The sequence below is a fragment of the Lissotriton helveticus genome, chromosome 1_1 (genome assembly GCF_964261635.1).
Source record: "Lissotriton helveticus chromosome 1_1, aLisHel1.1, whole genome shotgun sequence".
Classification (NCBI taxonomy): domain Eukaryota; kingdom Metazoa; phylum Chordata; class Amphibia; order Caudata; family Salamandridae; genus Lissotriton; species Lissotriton helveticus.
The window spans coordinates 1,684,303,946-1,684,319,935 of NC_136057.1; the positions used below are offsets into that span (position 1 = coordinate 1,684,303,946).

At 45.7% G+C, this 15,990-nt stretch overlaps 1 protein-coding gene across 1 annotated transcript in view; it reads left to right on the plus strand.

Annotated features, from left to right (window-relative positions):
- Positions 1–15,990, plus strand: part of LRP1 (LDL receptor related protein 1) — a 1,472,234-nt gene that overhangs the window by 1,147,940 nt on the left and 308,304 nt on the right. Inside the window, 2 exon segments of the mRNA XM_078688974.1 lie at positions 4,410–4,529; positions 5,570–5,692. Of these exon segments, the coding sequence (XP_078545100.1) occupies positions 4,410–4,529; positions 5,570–5,692 (243 nt within the window).

The following is a 15,990-nucleotide window of genomic DNA, read 5'->3' on the forward strand; positions in this document are numbered from 1 at the left end:
GCAGGTAAAGTACAATCTTGTTACTTCTGTAATCCAGTACTGGGCTCCTGGGGCCAGCACTGGGGTCTCAACTTAAAACAGTTAAGTAATAAAGTTTCAGTTTTTCGTATGATTTTTAAAGAAAACTTCTAGTTTTCAAAAATAGACACTTAGAAGATATTTCATAGAAAAGCAGACAATGGATTCCTATGGAGACAATACAAGTCACTGGTAAACCTGATAGGGATTACTTTTGCGGTTCAGTACTGGGCTACAAGGTACAGTACTGGCTTCTCTCCTGATCACAGGTGAGTACTTTGGAATTCGGATGATTTTATATGAATATTTTAAGTTTTCAAAAGTAGACACTTAGAAGATTTTTCGAGTCAAACCAGTCAATGTTATTCAATGGCAGGTAAGTGAGTTACTGGTTTCCAGGTGAGTACTCGGTTGGCGAGGTTAAGGTTCTGGGCATAGACTCGGGGTCCCCCAGGGTCAGGTAGGTACAGTTGGTTCACCCTCAGCGGCGCAGTGTGGCCGGGTGCAGAGGTAGTTAGGCCCAATGTTATCCAATGAGGGGCAGGGGGCCTCCGGTTGGTGGCTGCTGGCTAGCAGGCCACGCGGCTGTGGGAGCTGGGCTCGTGGTCACTTGCTCAGGGCAAATGGGGAAGTAGAATAGGGTACAGGTTGCACTGCCAGGGGCACTCGGGCGGCTGGGTGTAGGGTGCTTTTGAGCCGTCGGGTGCTCAATGTTATTCAATGGGAAAGGTAAAAGGGAACAAAGGCTGCAGACTCGGGGACGGTGATTCTTCAGGTGCGACCACCACTTCGAGAGGTAAGTTGGGATCCTGGAGAAGATGTAGGTACCCCAAAGGGAGGCACAGGGAGTCACACTCTAGTCAAAGAACATCAGCAACTCGGCAACAAGTGGGGGCATACCATGCAAGAAAGTGGGCCCTTTCTCACAAACCAGTCCCATTAAAACATCAAAGGACCAGGGTATACTCCCTGTACTTCATAATTCCCAAGAAGGGCGGCTGTCTCAGGCCTATACTACACTTCAGACAACTAAATCTATACATTCAATCGGACCACTTTCACATGGTTACTCTCCAACAATTGCTTCCGCTCCTTTAGCAAAGCGACTTCCTGTCCATTCTGGACTTAAAGGACGCCTATTTCCATATCCCAATACATCCTGCTCATCGCAAATACCTAAGGCTCATAGTAGCAGAACAGCATTATCAGTTCAAGGTGCTCCCATTCAGAGTAACTACCACACCCAGAGTTTTCACCAAGTGTTTAGCAATAGTCGCAGCTCATCTTAGAAGGCAACATCTTCTCATATCTGGACGACTGGCTCATAAAAACCAGCTCGCAAAAAAAGCTTTCTCCATCACACTCACAAAACAGTGCAGTTACTTCATGATCTTGGATTCACAGTCAACCTGTGCACGTCTCATCTAACGTCATCCTACTCACAGGCGTATCTGGGAGCCACAAGAGTTACACAAAAGGCTTTGGCCTATCCGAATCCGGCCAGAATCCGCAACATGCAGACTCTAATCTGCCAGTTCCAGCCTCAACACTCATTGCTAGCTTCAGTGTTCATGCAGTTACTAGAGATGATGGCATCTTGCATACTAATAGTTCCTTACGCAAGACTTCATATGCGCCCCCTTCAGGAGTGCTTAGCACATCAGTGGAACAAGGCTCAGGGTCCATTATGAGATCTAGTGTTGGTGGACAGCCGCACCCATCGATTTCTGCAGTGGTGGAATACACAAAATCTTTTAAAAGGGCGGCCCTTCATCTACCCAGTGCAACAGATAGTGCAAATAGCCGATGCATCGCCAACTGGTAGGGGGGCTCATCTCCAGACGCATACAATTCAGGGCATGTGGGGCCTGCAGCAAAAGCAGCTTCACATAAATCATCTAGAACTGCTAGCGATTTTTCTAGCGCTGAAAGCGTTTCAAGTTCATCTAGTAGGCAAAGCTGTCCTGATCCATACAGACATGACCGCAATGTACTACATACAAAAACAGGGGACACACACACTCTCCAGCGATCACAGCTAGCCCAGAACATCTGGAGATGGGCCATACATCACAGAATGTTCCTCCTTGCAGAACATCTCCCAGGAGTAAACAGTCAGATTGCAGATCTGCTCAGTTGTCAAAGACAACAGATCCACGAATGGGAACTTCACCCTTGAGTTCTCCTCCCATACTTTCAAATGTGGGGATTTCCAGACCTAGATCTCTTCACCACAAACCTAAACGCAAAATGACCAAACTTCGCATCCAGACATCCACACCCATTGTCCAAGGGCAATGCACTGTGGATGAGGTCAGGGCTATTTGCCTACGCTTTTCCGCCTCTCCCACTCGTTCCATTAGTGGTTCGGAAGCTCAGACAGGCGTCCCTGAAATTAATCCTAGTTCTCCCACATGGGCACAACAACCCTGGTTCACAACTCTGTTGGAGCTCATAGTAGTTCCTTACCTAAACCAAACCTACACGCCAGACTGCATGAACATTATCAAGGAGGCTAGACGTCCTACTACAAGAGCATGCTATGCAGCAAAGTGGAAGCGTTTTGTGATATCCTGCAATACAAATCACATAGATCCACTGGACGCTTCAGTTCAAAATATCATCTGCTATTTGTTACACCTACAGCTTTCCAATTTGGCGTATTCTTCCATACACTTACATCTTGCTGCAAAAGCTGCTTACCTACATAACAGGCAACCTGTTTCTTTTTAGAGTGCCTGTCATCAAAGCATTCATGGAAAGGCGTAAAAGAATAATTCTGCAGACTTCCACCTGCTCCAGTGTGGCTCCACCCTTTGAGCCATTGCATAAATGTGAAATACAATTTCTTACTTTGAAGGTAGCTTTCCTCATAGCTATCACATCTCTGAGGAGAGTGTGTGAGATCCAGGAACTAACCATAGAAGTACCATTCTTACAAATACATCACAACAAAGTGGTTCTTCGGACCAATCCAAACTTTTTACCAAAGGTCATTTCTGCCTTCCACATCAACCAATCTATTGAGTTGTCTGTGTTCTTTTCTTCACCAGATTCTGTGGCAGAACTTGCTTTACACACACTTGATGTGAAAAGAGCAATTTTTTACTATATAATAAGGACAAAACCTTTTTGCAAAACAAAACCGCTGTGTGTTGCTTTTGTTCCACTGCATATAGGAAATCCAAAATCAAAGTCAGGCATTGCTAGGTGGATAGTCAAATGCATTCAGATATGCTATGCAAAAGCGAAAAGAACTTTAACAATACCCCCACGAGCGCACTCCACTCGCAAACTAGGGACTTCTATGACATTTCTAGGGAACATACCCGTAGATAATATCTGCAAAGCTGCAACATGGTCTACAACTCACACATTCACAAAAAACTATTGTGTAGATAGTTAGCAAGACAGCAAGCTAGTGTGGGCCACGCAGTTTTACGTACACTATTTCAAACTACTGCAACAGCTATAGGTTAGCCACCGCTTTGAGAGATAACTGCTTCTTAGTCTATGCACAGCATATGATCTACAGCTCACATGCCTCGAACGGAAAATGCTACTTACCCAGTATGCATCTGTTCTTGTCATGTAGAGCTGTAGAGTCGCATGCGTCCACCCTCCTCCCTGGTTACCTATACCTGTTGTAGGTACATCTTACTTAGATACATATATACATGGACATCTCTTACCACTCTTACTAACTCCATTATCACCCTCTTCGGCAAGCAACCTAACAATGGAGTTGATGCCCATGCGCACTATCACCGAAAGGAGAGGTCACCTACCTTGTGACTGGAACAGACTTCTACGAACAAAAACAAAGTGCAAACTTCCGGACCCAACACTAGATGGCAGGCTGTGCACAGCATGTAACTCTACAGCTCTACATGCCAAGATCAGAAGCATACTGGGTAAGTAACATTTTCCATATACATAATGGCGGAAGCCGAATAAAGTAAAAATAACTATAGAAACTGCCTCAGTGTCTGCTTCCATCCATTTGGTGGGACTCACCTGGAGTGATCGCTAGAGAGACACATATATTTTTTCAAGGCCACAGGTCGGTGGCCGAAACGCGTCATATGGATTTTTCAACGGAATAAAGTAACACGCTATTTGAAGTCTGTGCCCGATCTGTTTTGCTACCTTCAAATTTCTGCCGTTTTTCGGATATGTGTGTGTTTCGTTCAACCTATATTGAAAGGTAAATATTTCTAAATACATTGTAACTGTCAAGAAAACGTATATTTAACAGAGCAGAAAATCAGGCCCTGGCCACCACTTCATTCTCCTGCAGATGCGCCCTACAATGTTTGGTCAGAAAAATAGAGCTCTGGTTGTGATGGGGGTGCTATATACAGGAACTGACTCATTGCTTTTTCTAGTAGTACGAACATGCCCCCTGGATGAGTTCCAGTGTAACAACACTTTATGCAAGCCATTGGCCTGGAAATGCGATGGCGAGGATGACTGTGGAGACAATTCTGACGAGAACCCAGAGGAATGCTGTAAGTAGAACGTCATCCTATCATTTGTTTATTCACTTCTGTGCAATCCTGTACCATTCACAGTTCACAATATCATACCCAAAGAAAACTACCAAAATGTGTTCACCACTTACAGATCATCATGACTGATTATTAATAATTGATTGTTCTGAATGTCCATCGATTACTGATAGTGGATAACGTTGAAAGTCTGCATACTGATTGAGGGACCTTTAGAACCACGGAACAGGGAACATGCTCTGGTGTTCTTTTTACAGTTTGTCTAACTTTATTTTTTATTTTTTACCAACAACTTTGTGAAAACAAAGCCTGCAGCCTGTTTCCTGCCTTCTTGTGAGCATATTAAGTAATTGATCCCTCTGCTAACGTTGCAATTCACATAAAAGTAACAACTGTAGGCGAAAGTTGAGATCCCTTGTTGAGAGTCCATGGCTATATCTGGTAACTGAAAAAGAATGCTTCTTATGAAACTATAAGCTTCTGGACATGCAGAGGGTATTTCATCCTCTGCTCCAGACTTTTAGTTTTATATATATTCTAATGGAGCTCATTCTCAACTTAAAGCCAGAATTTGAGAGTGAATGTTCCCAAAGCAAATGCTTTTTGTTTAACTTTACACAAGACTATGTTCTTCTGGTCAGTGAACAGACTGATTCCTCTTAATTCTCAGCAAACTTCTAACTTGTGAAGTGGCAAAGAAATTGTGAAAGTTGCAATGGTCCTTTAGGTATATTCAAACTTGGCAAAATAAAGTTGCCTCAAAGCTTGTTTTTTTTTTTTTAAATCCTTAAACCAAGGCTCTGTTGCTCCATTTTGTAACTGTTGGCCTTTTATTCTCAACAAAAAGCATACTGCATACCTAAGAAATCAAGTGAGGATTGCATGTTTTGTATTTCTTGTGTAGTACTGATTACCTGCGTATGTTTAAATACACTGTTTCTGGGATCCTGCACACTCCGCATGGTTTCCCACATTGCACTTTGGCTTATAGGGCAGAGCATTGACTTAAGTTCTTCTTTCATACTCCATTTTTTGTGCAGTGAAATTCACTTGCCCTCCTCGCAGACCGTTCAGATGTCGGAACGACAGGATGTGCCTGTGGATTGGTCGTCAGTGCGATGGTGTCAATAACTGTGGTGACGGCACAGATGAGGAAGACTGTGGTGAGTTAAGAAAAGTAACTGAGAAGCAGTTAATGGGAAGTCGCTCGAAGTGTTACTCCTGTTTACCATTGGTGTCCTGTGGCTGCCATACTATTGCACTCAAACTGAATGCCCAGGTACTTCCTTTTAGCACTTGATCTGAGGGTAGTGAAGTTGAGCATTTGAGACTGTATTGCTTCAAGTGCTGGTGCGGATGTAGAACCTCAGGAACTGTGTAACATAATATTTGAATGTGCAGTAATTATAAGACTTTGAAGAAATTATCTTTATTGTAAGTAAGTAAAATATAATACACTAAGAAATGAGATGCAAATAAACAAATATTTCTGGCTCCTTTTGGGCCATACAGCCAACCTCAAAAATTAATGTATCCATCTTAATGTTAGGCGCTAGAAATCAGATTACCTTATTGAACTTTGACCACTGAGGTTTGGGGCTGAAAAATACCAGAGTACCTTTGACCTGACATCTGGTTATTGTCAGATAGCCCTCACACCAGGAGCCAAGGAGAGGTCTGCTTTTTCTACTCCTGAATGCATCTTCCAATTACAAGTGATGCCGTTTGGGTTGAACAGTGCCCCTCCCATCTTCCTGATGCTGGAGAACTGAGTACTATCAGGTTTGGAAAGTTACAGTGCAGCATATCTTGATACTATAGCTGTATTCAGTTCCAATTTGGAGGATCACCTGGTCCACCTCAAGGAAGTGCTTCAGGCCCTTCAGCAAACAGGCTTGACTATCAAGGCAGATAGGTGCCTGGTAGGGCAAGGGTCCGTTGTGTACTTGGGCCACCAAGTGAGTGGAGGCCATGCACAACCTATCCAAACCATAATCAAAACAATTCTGGCCTTGGAGGCTCTGAAGACTCAGACCCAAGGCAAAGCCTTTCTTGGCCTGACCTAGTCCTACAGGAGATTTGTATAAGGCATGGTGCCATATTGGCACCACTAGCTGAACTAACCCCTGGGAAGCAGCCCAGAAAAGTTAACCGGACTGAGCAGTATCATAAGATTTTTTACACCATCAAGAAAGCTTTGTGGTCAGCACCTGTCCTGAAGGCACCTGATTTAACTAAGGAGTTCATTGTCCAGACAGATGGGATTTGGACAGTGTTGTCACAGGTAAATGATTTGGGCCAGGATCAACCAGTTACCTTTATCAGTAGGCAACTCCTCTACAGAGAAGAGTGTTGGTATACCAAATGAGAGGGTAGCCTTTGCTGTGGTTTGGCACCTGAAGAAGCTGAAAGCCTACCTGTTTAAACTCCGAAGTGACCACACACCTCTTAGGTGGCCTATGCAGATTAGACGAGAACCCCAAACTATTGAGGTGGTCCATTTCCCTACAGGGTATGGACTTTACAGTGGAACACAGACTGACCATGTCAATGCAGATGGCTTTTCCAGGTTCTTCCACCTAGGTTATGAGAACCACCATAAGGGTTTCATCATGTAAGGAATTAACTCTTTTTCTATGATCACCCGCAAAGTGTTGGACTCATGCTGCTGTTTTTTTTAACTTTGCGATTGCACGGAGGCTTGCTAACAAGACCTCAGTGCCCTTACCTGGCAACATGTATATTTTGATTGGCTTGGACCCAATTGGCATAGGCTAACTTACCTAAAAGTCCCTAGTCTGTGGTACCCAGGGCCTGTATGTTAGAGGGCCACCCCAGGGATAGCACTGGTTCTGCCACCCTGGGTATGAAAAAGGACAAATGTGTCTCCCAGTCATTCATTGCAGCACGGAAGAGCAGTGTTCACTACTAACTTGACTTTGCCATTTAAAACCATGACAAGTACCCAAACCTCCCTTTTAATATGTGTAACTCACCTCTTCTACAGGCCTATCAAACTTTAAGCCAGGGTGCATGGTATTTAAAGGCAGAACATGTGTTTTTTAAGTGTGCTGTGTAGGAAGCTGGCTCTGTATATACTATAAAAAAAAGAGGTATAGTGTGCACAGAGTCCGGTGAAAACCCAAAGGTAGACAGAGGTAAAAGTAGATGACACCTTACTCTCTATTTGTGGTAGAGTGGGCGAGCAGTAAGGCTTTATCAGAGGGTAGTGTTAAACATTTGTTGTACACACTCAGGCAGCAAATAATGGCAAACACTCAAAGGCTGAACTCAGACCAATTTGTTTGTATAAAAAATATTATTTAGTTATATTATTTCTAGAACCAAGCTAAGCCTGGTGCAGCTAATTGAAATAATATTTTGCAAAATCTTATGCAGTTTGTAAATACTTTTAATACAGTTGAAATTACTGTTAGATTACTGTTCACATTACTTTATGGATTACTCTTTCTACTCAGTGTGATATAGGGGTGGCTCCGCGAGCAAGCAAAAGTTCCGTGAGCACGCAGAATTGCTTGTTCCGCCCGTTCACGATGCTTTTTTCCGGTTGGCGAATGCTGTTTGCGTGCTCGGGGGGAAATATCTTGCCAACGCACATTTTGAAAGCGCGAACAAGCAAAAAATTCTGCGAGGCCGCGGAATTTTTGGCAATTGCACGTTCTCTGCGGAAAGCAAAATTACCCAAATTCCGCGAGCGGAAAGGAATTTACTGGCCAGGCCTAGTGTGATATGCCTAGATAAAACACTGGGACATTTCTTAGAGAACGGGTAAGTAAAGCAGTTTTGCAGCGTGAATCTTTCTGGATTCACTATGCTGTGCATTATTCCGCGGTCTTGTGGTTGGGTCCGGAATCGTAGTCTTTTCTTTGTTTTTTTGGGGGTTTTTTTTGTAGCCCAGGTGGGCGTCGGAGTCACACCTCTCTGGGTGTATTTCCGGTGCGGAAGCTCCCACTCTTGGGCGCCATCTTCAGATTCTTTTTTCCGCGGTTGGGTCTGGATCGTTCCCGTTTGGGCTCCAGACATTTTGGGAGAAAGAAGAATACAGAAATTGGAAGAAAAACAACTCAGAAGACTTCAAGAGACTTCATCAACCAAGGGCCAACGAAGGAGAAGGAGAAAACGTCGAGAACTTCCACGCCCGTCGACGAACGCACGACCAGGGGGCCCCCTGAGCGCTCAAGATGGACAACACGCCCTTCAAGTTCTGCCGTAACTGCCACCACAAGTACGCGCAGAAGGACCAGCACCCGGTTTGCAACCTTTGCTTACCGGTCGACCACGGGAGCAAGGACTGCAAGGCCTGCTCCGTCTTCACCCCGAAGACCCTTCGTGTGAGAGCGAGTCAGGGGGTAGCGCACGCCACCCTGCAGGGCAAAGCCCCGACCCCATCCCTTTACGATCTGGGGATTTCTTCCGAGGAAGAGGACAACGCCGCCGCCGAAGACGACGGCTACACAGTCGTAGAGACCGATAATACCAAAACTTCTGATAAGGTAGGAGACTCTACGGCCCCTAAACACAAGAGAGACTCTGAGTCTTGAAAGAGCGAGGGCAAGGCCTCGAAAGCGCCGGCGCCAAAAACTTGGGCGCCCGCTGCTGCATCCAGGCCCAGCGGATCCTCTGAGAAGGAGTCCCCGGCGCCGAGGGCTGTTGAACAGCAAAAGTCATTGAAAAACGTTCCCGAAAAGGATCGTTCGACGCCGAGGGAGAAGGACCCTAAAGCACCTTCGACGCCGACCAGAGACACGAAATCCAGTTCGGCGATGAAGCCTTCGACGCCGAGGATCAGCTCGGCGCTGAGCCAACCGCCGAAAAGAGCGGCCGAACCATCTGACGCGGAACACGCAGCCGAGATGGAGAAAAAGAAAAGGCGCCTCGAGGCCGAAATGGAAAACATCTTGCAGCGGAAGAAGGAATTTGACGCCAAGATGAAGGCCTACACTATCTCCCACAAAACAAAGGCACAGGTTGTAGAGGTTGTCGAGGAGGAAGACTATGACGCCGAGGGACAGGCGGCTGACGGCGAGGAAATCGACGACCAGGAAGAGGAAGAGAGTCCCTACTATAGTTACGACTATGAGGAGGAAGAGGACAGCAGGACTGACAAAGGGTCTGCTCCCTCTGAAACACAGGATGTGGATTATCTGGATGTCGACACCTTAAGCCCAGAGGAGGCCATCGACACATATCCCTCGAGGCCCTCGCCGCCGGACGACATCGGGCCTCCAACTCGGTGATAAAGACTGCCGCAGCGGCATTCAGGCTCAAGCTCGACGAAGAGAAGCAGAAAGCAGACTTCCTTCTAGAGACACTGCTCCCCACCCAAACAAAGAGCCAGTACCTCCCCATGCTCGACAGCGTCTTGGCTCAGGGAAGGGAAGCATTCAAGGAGCCCGCAACATGCAAGGCGGTCACCCCCAGGACGGAGAAAAAAAACAAACATTCCTTAAAAGACCCACCCTACATTCAGGGCACGGTCTCAGCAGACTCCATCATCACAGCCACAGCAAGAAAGAGGGCAAACGTGCCCACTACTTCTGGGCCACCTCCAGATAAGGAAAGCAAGAGGATGGACCTGGTGGGCAGAAGGATTGAACGGAATGCCGCAACCCACTGGCGCATGGCGAATTCCAACGCCCTGATCAACAGGCACATGTCCCAGATCATGGAGGAGCTTGGTCAGTTGGTGAAAGACCTGCCCCAAGATTCCAGGCAAAAGGCCGAGAAATTGGTGGAGGAGGGGAAGAACGCGGCAAATTCTTGCCTCAAGACTGCCCTGGATGGAGCAGACACCTCCAGCAGGCTCATGATGATGGGCATCACTGAGAGGAGACGCGCCTGGCTCAGGATTTCAGGTTTCAAGCCCGAGGTGCAGCACTGCATCCTGAACACACCGTTCAACGGCGAAACCTTGTTTGGAGCACCAGTTGATGAGAAGCTCAGCCAACTGAAAAAGGATAACGAAACGGCAAGGTCCATGGGAGCATTGCAGTTCAGAGGTAGCAAAAGGGGCACCCCGTCACGAAGACCCAGCGGGAGAGGTGGAAACCAGCCAGGTACATCACACCAGGCTTTCCAGCAAACGCACCAGGCAGACACACAAGCTCAGCATGGTCAGCATAAGCAGTCCTGGCAGTACCAGCCAAGAGGCCAGTCCTTTCGAGGGAGAGGAAATGGACGTGGACAGAATAAAAGAGGGGGTCAGCAGCCCTCCTCTAAGTGGCTTCAAAAAACTCTGTGTGCTTTGCCTTGGATAAAGAGGCCCTTACCGCTAAAAGGGGTCCGCTTCCTCTTATCGCCCATTACCAAATTAGAATTCCCCAACCTTATGCTTCATGGAATATCCCCCACGGTGTGCGCCGTTTTATGTTTCTCTTGAGGCAGGACTTACTCCCTCTAAATATGCTGCTATCAAAATGGTATGGATCATCAGTAAAGTGTAATTTTTGTAACAAATACAAACAAGATGTTAAACGTGTTATTTGTTTGTCCGGCCTTAAAAAATTATCGTTTAAAATGGTTGAGACCTATTTTCTTAAAACTAAATATTCTTTCCTCTTCTGCTTTTCTCGATGCCATGTATAATCCGCCAAATGAGAGGTTCTGCTGCACAATTTTTTAATTTTTTAAAAGTTTTCTGAATGTATACTAGATGTGTTCTGTTGTAATTTGTTTATAAGGATTTAAGTGTCGATGTTGGAAGATATTATGTGGACCTCTGTCTAGAGTTCCAAAACATAAATAAATAAAAACTTGAACTTGAAACTTGAACTGTGTGCCCACCCACAGAAAAAATCCCAGGGTGCAGCACGTACAGAGGGATCAAGTGTTAAACAAACTAAACACCTACGACCACCTAACACCAGTGGGAGGAAGATTAAGATTTTACCTCCAAAAATGGAGAGAAATCACATCAGACAAATGGATTCTCAACATCATCCAATTCGGATACTGCATAGAGTTGGAGGGGAGGCCAACAAGCAGAAAATCAAAAAGAAGGCCACTAGCAAACAAACAACTAGAGCGTCTTCAGGAAGAAGCAAAGGAGCTCCTGCAGAAGCAGGCCATAGAACCAGTACCCTTCAGGGAAAGGAACAAAGGTGTATACTCAACGTACTTCCTGGTACCAAAAGTAGACGAAACAATGAGACCCATTCTGGACCTAAGGTTCCTGAACAAATTCATAAGAACGCAAAAGTTCAAAATGACCTCCCTGCAAGAGGTGCTCCCGCAATTACAAATCGGGGACTTCTTGGTCACAATAGACCTCAAGGATGCCTACCTGCACATCCCAGTGAACAGAAAGCACAAGCATATGCTCAGATTCACCATCGGAGAAAACCACTACCAGTTCATAACACTAGCCTTCGGGCTAAAATCAGCACCAAGGCTCTTCACAAAGTGCCTCGCAGCGGTCGCAGCACACCTACGAAGGAAAGGAATACACGTATATCCTTACCTGGACGACTGGCTAGTAAAAGCAAACTCATACCAGAGATGCAAGCGGCACGCACAAACAGTGACAACCACGCTCATAAACCTAGGGTTCTCCATACATTGGAAGAAATCCTCAATGGAACCGGAACAAGTGAAGATTTTCCTGGGAGCACAGATCAACACCTTACAGGGCAGGGTGGTCCCCAGTGAGAAGAGGGCGAGAGCGCTAGTGAAAGAAACTCGGCTCTACCAGAAGGGGCAAGCTCGGACAGTGAGGACTGCGAGCAAGATCATGGCCATGATGGCATCATGCATCCACCTAGTACCGAATGTCCGGCTCCACATGAGACCCATTCAAGAATGGCTACAGGGGCAATGGTCACAAGCTACAGGCCGTTGGGAAGATCTAGTGGTTGTAACTCACTCAGTGCAGAAGGAAATGACATGGTGGAACATGGAGAACATAACATGGGGAAAGCCTCTAACGCCCCCAACACTTACAGTGACCATCACCACAGACGCATCCCTGAAGGGATGGGGCGCTCACATGGAGGAACTCAAAGTGAGAGGACTGTGGACACCAGCAGATGCGACCAAGCACATCAATTACCTGGAATTGAAGACAATCTTCCTTGCATTGAAAGCTTTCCAAACGAGGCTGTACAAGCACAAGGTATTGATACAAACAGACAACACCACAGCAATGTTCTACATCAACAAGCAGGGTGGGACACAGTCAGCCACGCTTTCAAAGCTAGCACAGGAGATATAGAGATGGGCCATCCCACTCAAGATAGACCTGCTAGCCATACACCTACCAGGGAAGGACAACGTACAAGCAGATTGGCTCAGCAGACAGACATCGGCATCCCACGAGTGGGAGCTCAATGCACAAGAGACAAGGTGGCTGTTCGACAGATGGGGAACACCATCGGTGGACCTTTTTGCCACACGCCAGAATGCCAAATGCCAAAACTTCGCATCCAGACAGCCCGAGGAGTGATCCCTGGGGAATGCCCTATGGATAGATTGGTCCAGGACATTTGCCTACGCTTTCCCCCCCGATACCGCTGATGCACAGATTGATCACCAAATGCAGAACGAGCAACATGACCCTGATACTGGTCGCACCGCAGTGGGCCAGACAGACATGGTACTCCCAGATCATGGAGATGACACAGTGTGCACCCCACAGATTCGGCAAAAGAAAAGACCTGCTCTCCATGCAGAACGAGGAAGTGCTGCACCCAGAACCAGAGAGCCTGAGCCTGGTGGCATGGCTCCTGAGGACATAGAGTTTGCACATTTAAAACTACCAGAAAGCACCCTGAGGGTTCTTCGGGAGGCACGAAAACCCAGCACTCGGAAGTGCTATGTTACGAAGTGGAAACGATTCACAATGTGGTGCAGAAGAGAAAAGCTTCACAATAAAATGAAGGACTCCACAGTGCTAAAGTACCTCACGCACCTGCTGGAGAAGAACCTTAGTTCATCCTTGTTAAGAGTTCACTTGGCAGCGATAGTCGCTTACACAAGAGGAGAAACGTGCAAGAGTTTCTTCACATCACAAGTGGTGAAAAGATTCCTGGAAGGAGCGAAGAGGATCGCACCACCAAAACGGGTGCCGCCACCTGCATGGAACTTGAACTTAGTCCTAACGGAACTCATGAAAGAGCCTTTTGAACCACTTCACAAAGCCTCCCTAGAGATGCTAACAATGAAAACAGCTTTCCTGGTTGCAATAACGTCCTTACGCAGAGTAAGCGAACTTCAGGCACTAACGCTACAAGAACCCTACATACAAATACACAATGATAAGGTTGTGATGAGAACTGACCCACACTTCATGCCAAAGGTGGTGTCCAAGTTCCACATGAACCAGTCTATACAGATACCCAGTTTTTTCCAAAAACCAGCCACTAGCGCAGAGCGAGATCTCCACACCCTGGACGCCAGAAGGGCAGTCATGCACTACATTGAGAGAACGAAGGGACACAGGAAAACAAAACAGTTCTTTGTGTCATTCGCCAACAGTTTCATGGGAAAAGCAGTAACCAAAGAGACCATTGCACGATGGATCGCACAAACAATACAGCTCTGCCACAAGCGAGCAGGACAAGAACTAGCAGAGGGGACACCTGCCCAGTCCACTAGGAAAAAGGGTGCTACAATAGCCTTCCTGGCTAACACACCCATACAAGACATATGCCTGGCGGCAACATGGGCTTCGGTACACACGTTCACGAAGCACTACTGCGTGGATATACAGATGAACAGGGAAGCACAAGTCGGACAAAAGGTGCTTCAACACATATTCAATAACCAACGCAGCATCTTCCACCCAGCCGCCACAGAAATGAGAGACTGCTACAAAGTCTATGCACAGCATAGTGAATCCAGAAAGATTCACACTGCAAAACGAATAGTTTTCTTACCTGTCGTTATAGTTTTGCAGCTTGAAGATCTTTCTGGATTCACTAGCGAACCCACCCACCTCCGCCAGAAAGATGAGGCTGGAGAGAGAAAAGGTGGTTAAAACAGAGACAAATACTAGAACAAAACACCTTTTAAAGGTTAAATGCGGAAAATTACTTAATGGAACATTGCCATAACTTCGGAAACAGAACAAACACGGGAAAAAAGAATCCGAAGATGGCGCCCAAGAGTGGGAGCTTCTGCAGGAAGCTTGCCGACGTCACCGGAAATACACCCAGAGAGGTGTGACGCCAACGCCCACCTGGGCTACAAAAAAAAAAAAAAAAAGACTACGATTCCGGACCCAACCACAAGACCGCGGAATAATGCACTGCATAGTGAATCCAGAAAGATCTTCAAGCTGCAAAACGATACCCACAGGTAAGAAAAATATTCGTTTTTAGTTATTTGCAGTTTTTCAAGTTCTCATACAAAACCAACTATGAGAAAGTGGCTCCATATATACTGGTCAATGAGGAAGTACAGTCTGTATAGAGTCCACAAACCCCAAGGGTATAACAGAGGTAAAGTCAGGAATAACCTTACTCTCCAATGTGGTAGCGTGGTAAAGCAGTAAGGCAGTACCAGAGGGCAGTGCGAAGCATTTGTTGTACACACTCAGCCAGCAAAAGATTTCACACACTCAAAGACTGAACTCCAGGCCAATGGTTGGTATATCAAAAGAAATAGGTGTTTTAGTTTTTAGAACCAACTAGCATAAAAATATACTTTGCTAGATATGCAGGCTTTCATGTAATGACTTTGCAAGGAAGCAATAAGGTATGTAAACACAACAGGTACAGGGGTTGCTGAAGGCAACACAAGTCTAGATGCACTTGAGCTCAATGGATTATTATCAGAAAATTACAGTTAATTACAGTGTAGATTACTTTAGTAGTTCCAATGCTAAATCCTAGATTCAGTCCTGGGGTCTAAGCTGAAACCAGATTAGCAAAAACGCTTTAGTTACTGTAGTGAATTTTCATGAATATAAAGCTATTTTAAAAGTTCACACTTAAAAACTTTTCAAGGTGATTCTGACAATGTTATTCAATGGGGGAAAATTCAGGTTGCAGGTAAAGTACGATTGCGTTACTTTTGTAATCCAGCACTTCTCTCCTAGGGCCAGCCCTGGGGTCTTAACTCAAAACAGGTAGGTAATTGCGTTTCAGTATTTCGTATGATTTTTAAAGAATATTTCAAGTTTTCAAAAGTAGACACTTAGAAGAAATTTCATAGAAAAGCAAACAATGGGTTCCTATGGAGAAAATACAGATAACTAGTAAACCCGCTAAGGATTACTTTTGCGGTTCAGTACTGGGCTAAAAGGTACAGTACTGGACTCTCCCCTGATCACAGGTGAGTACTTCGGAATTCGGCTGATTTTATATGAATATTTTCAGTTTTCAAAACTTCACACTTAGAAAATTTTCGAGTCAAAAGTGGTCTATTTTATCCAATGGCAAGTAAGTGAGTTACTGGTTTCCAGGTGAGTACTTGGTTGGTGAGATTATGGTTCTGGGCATAG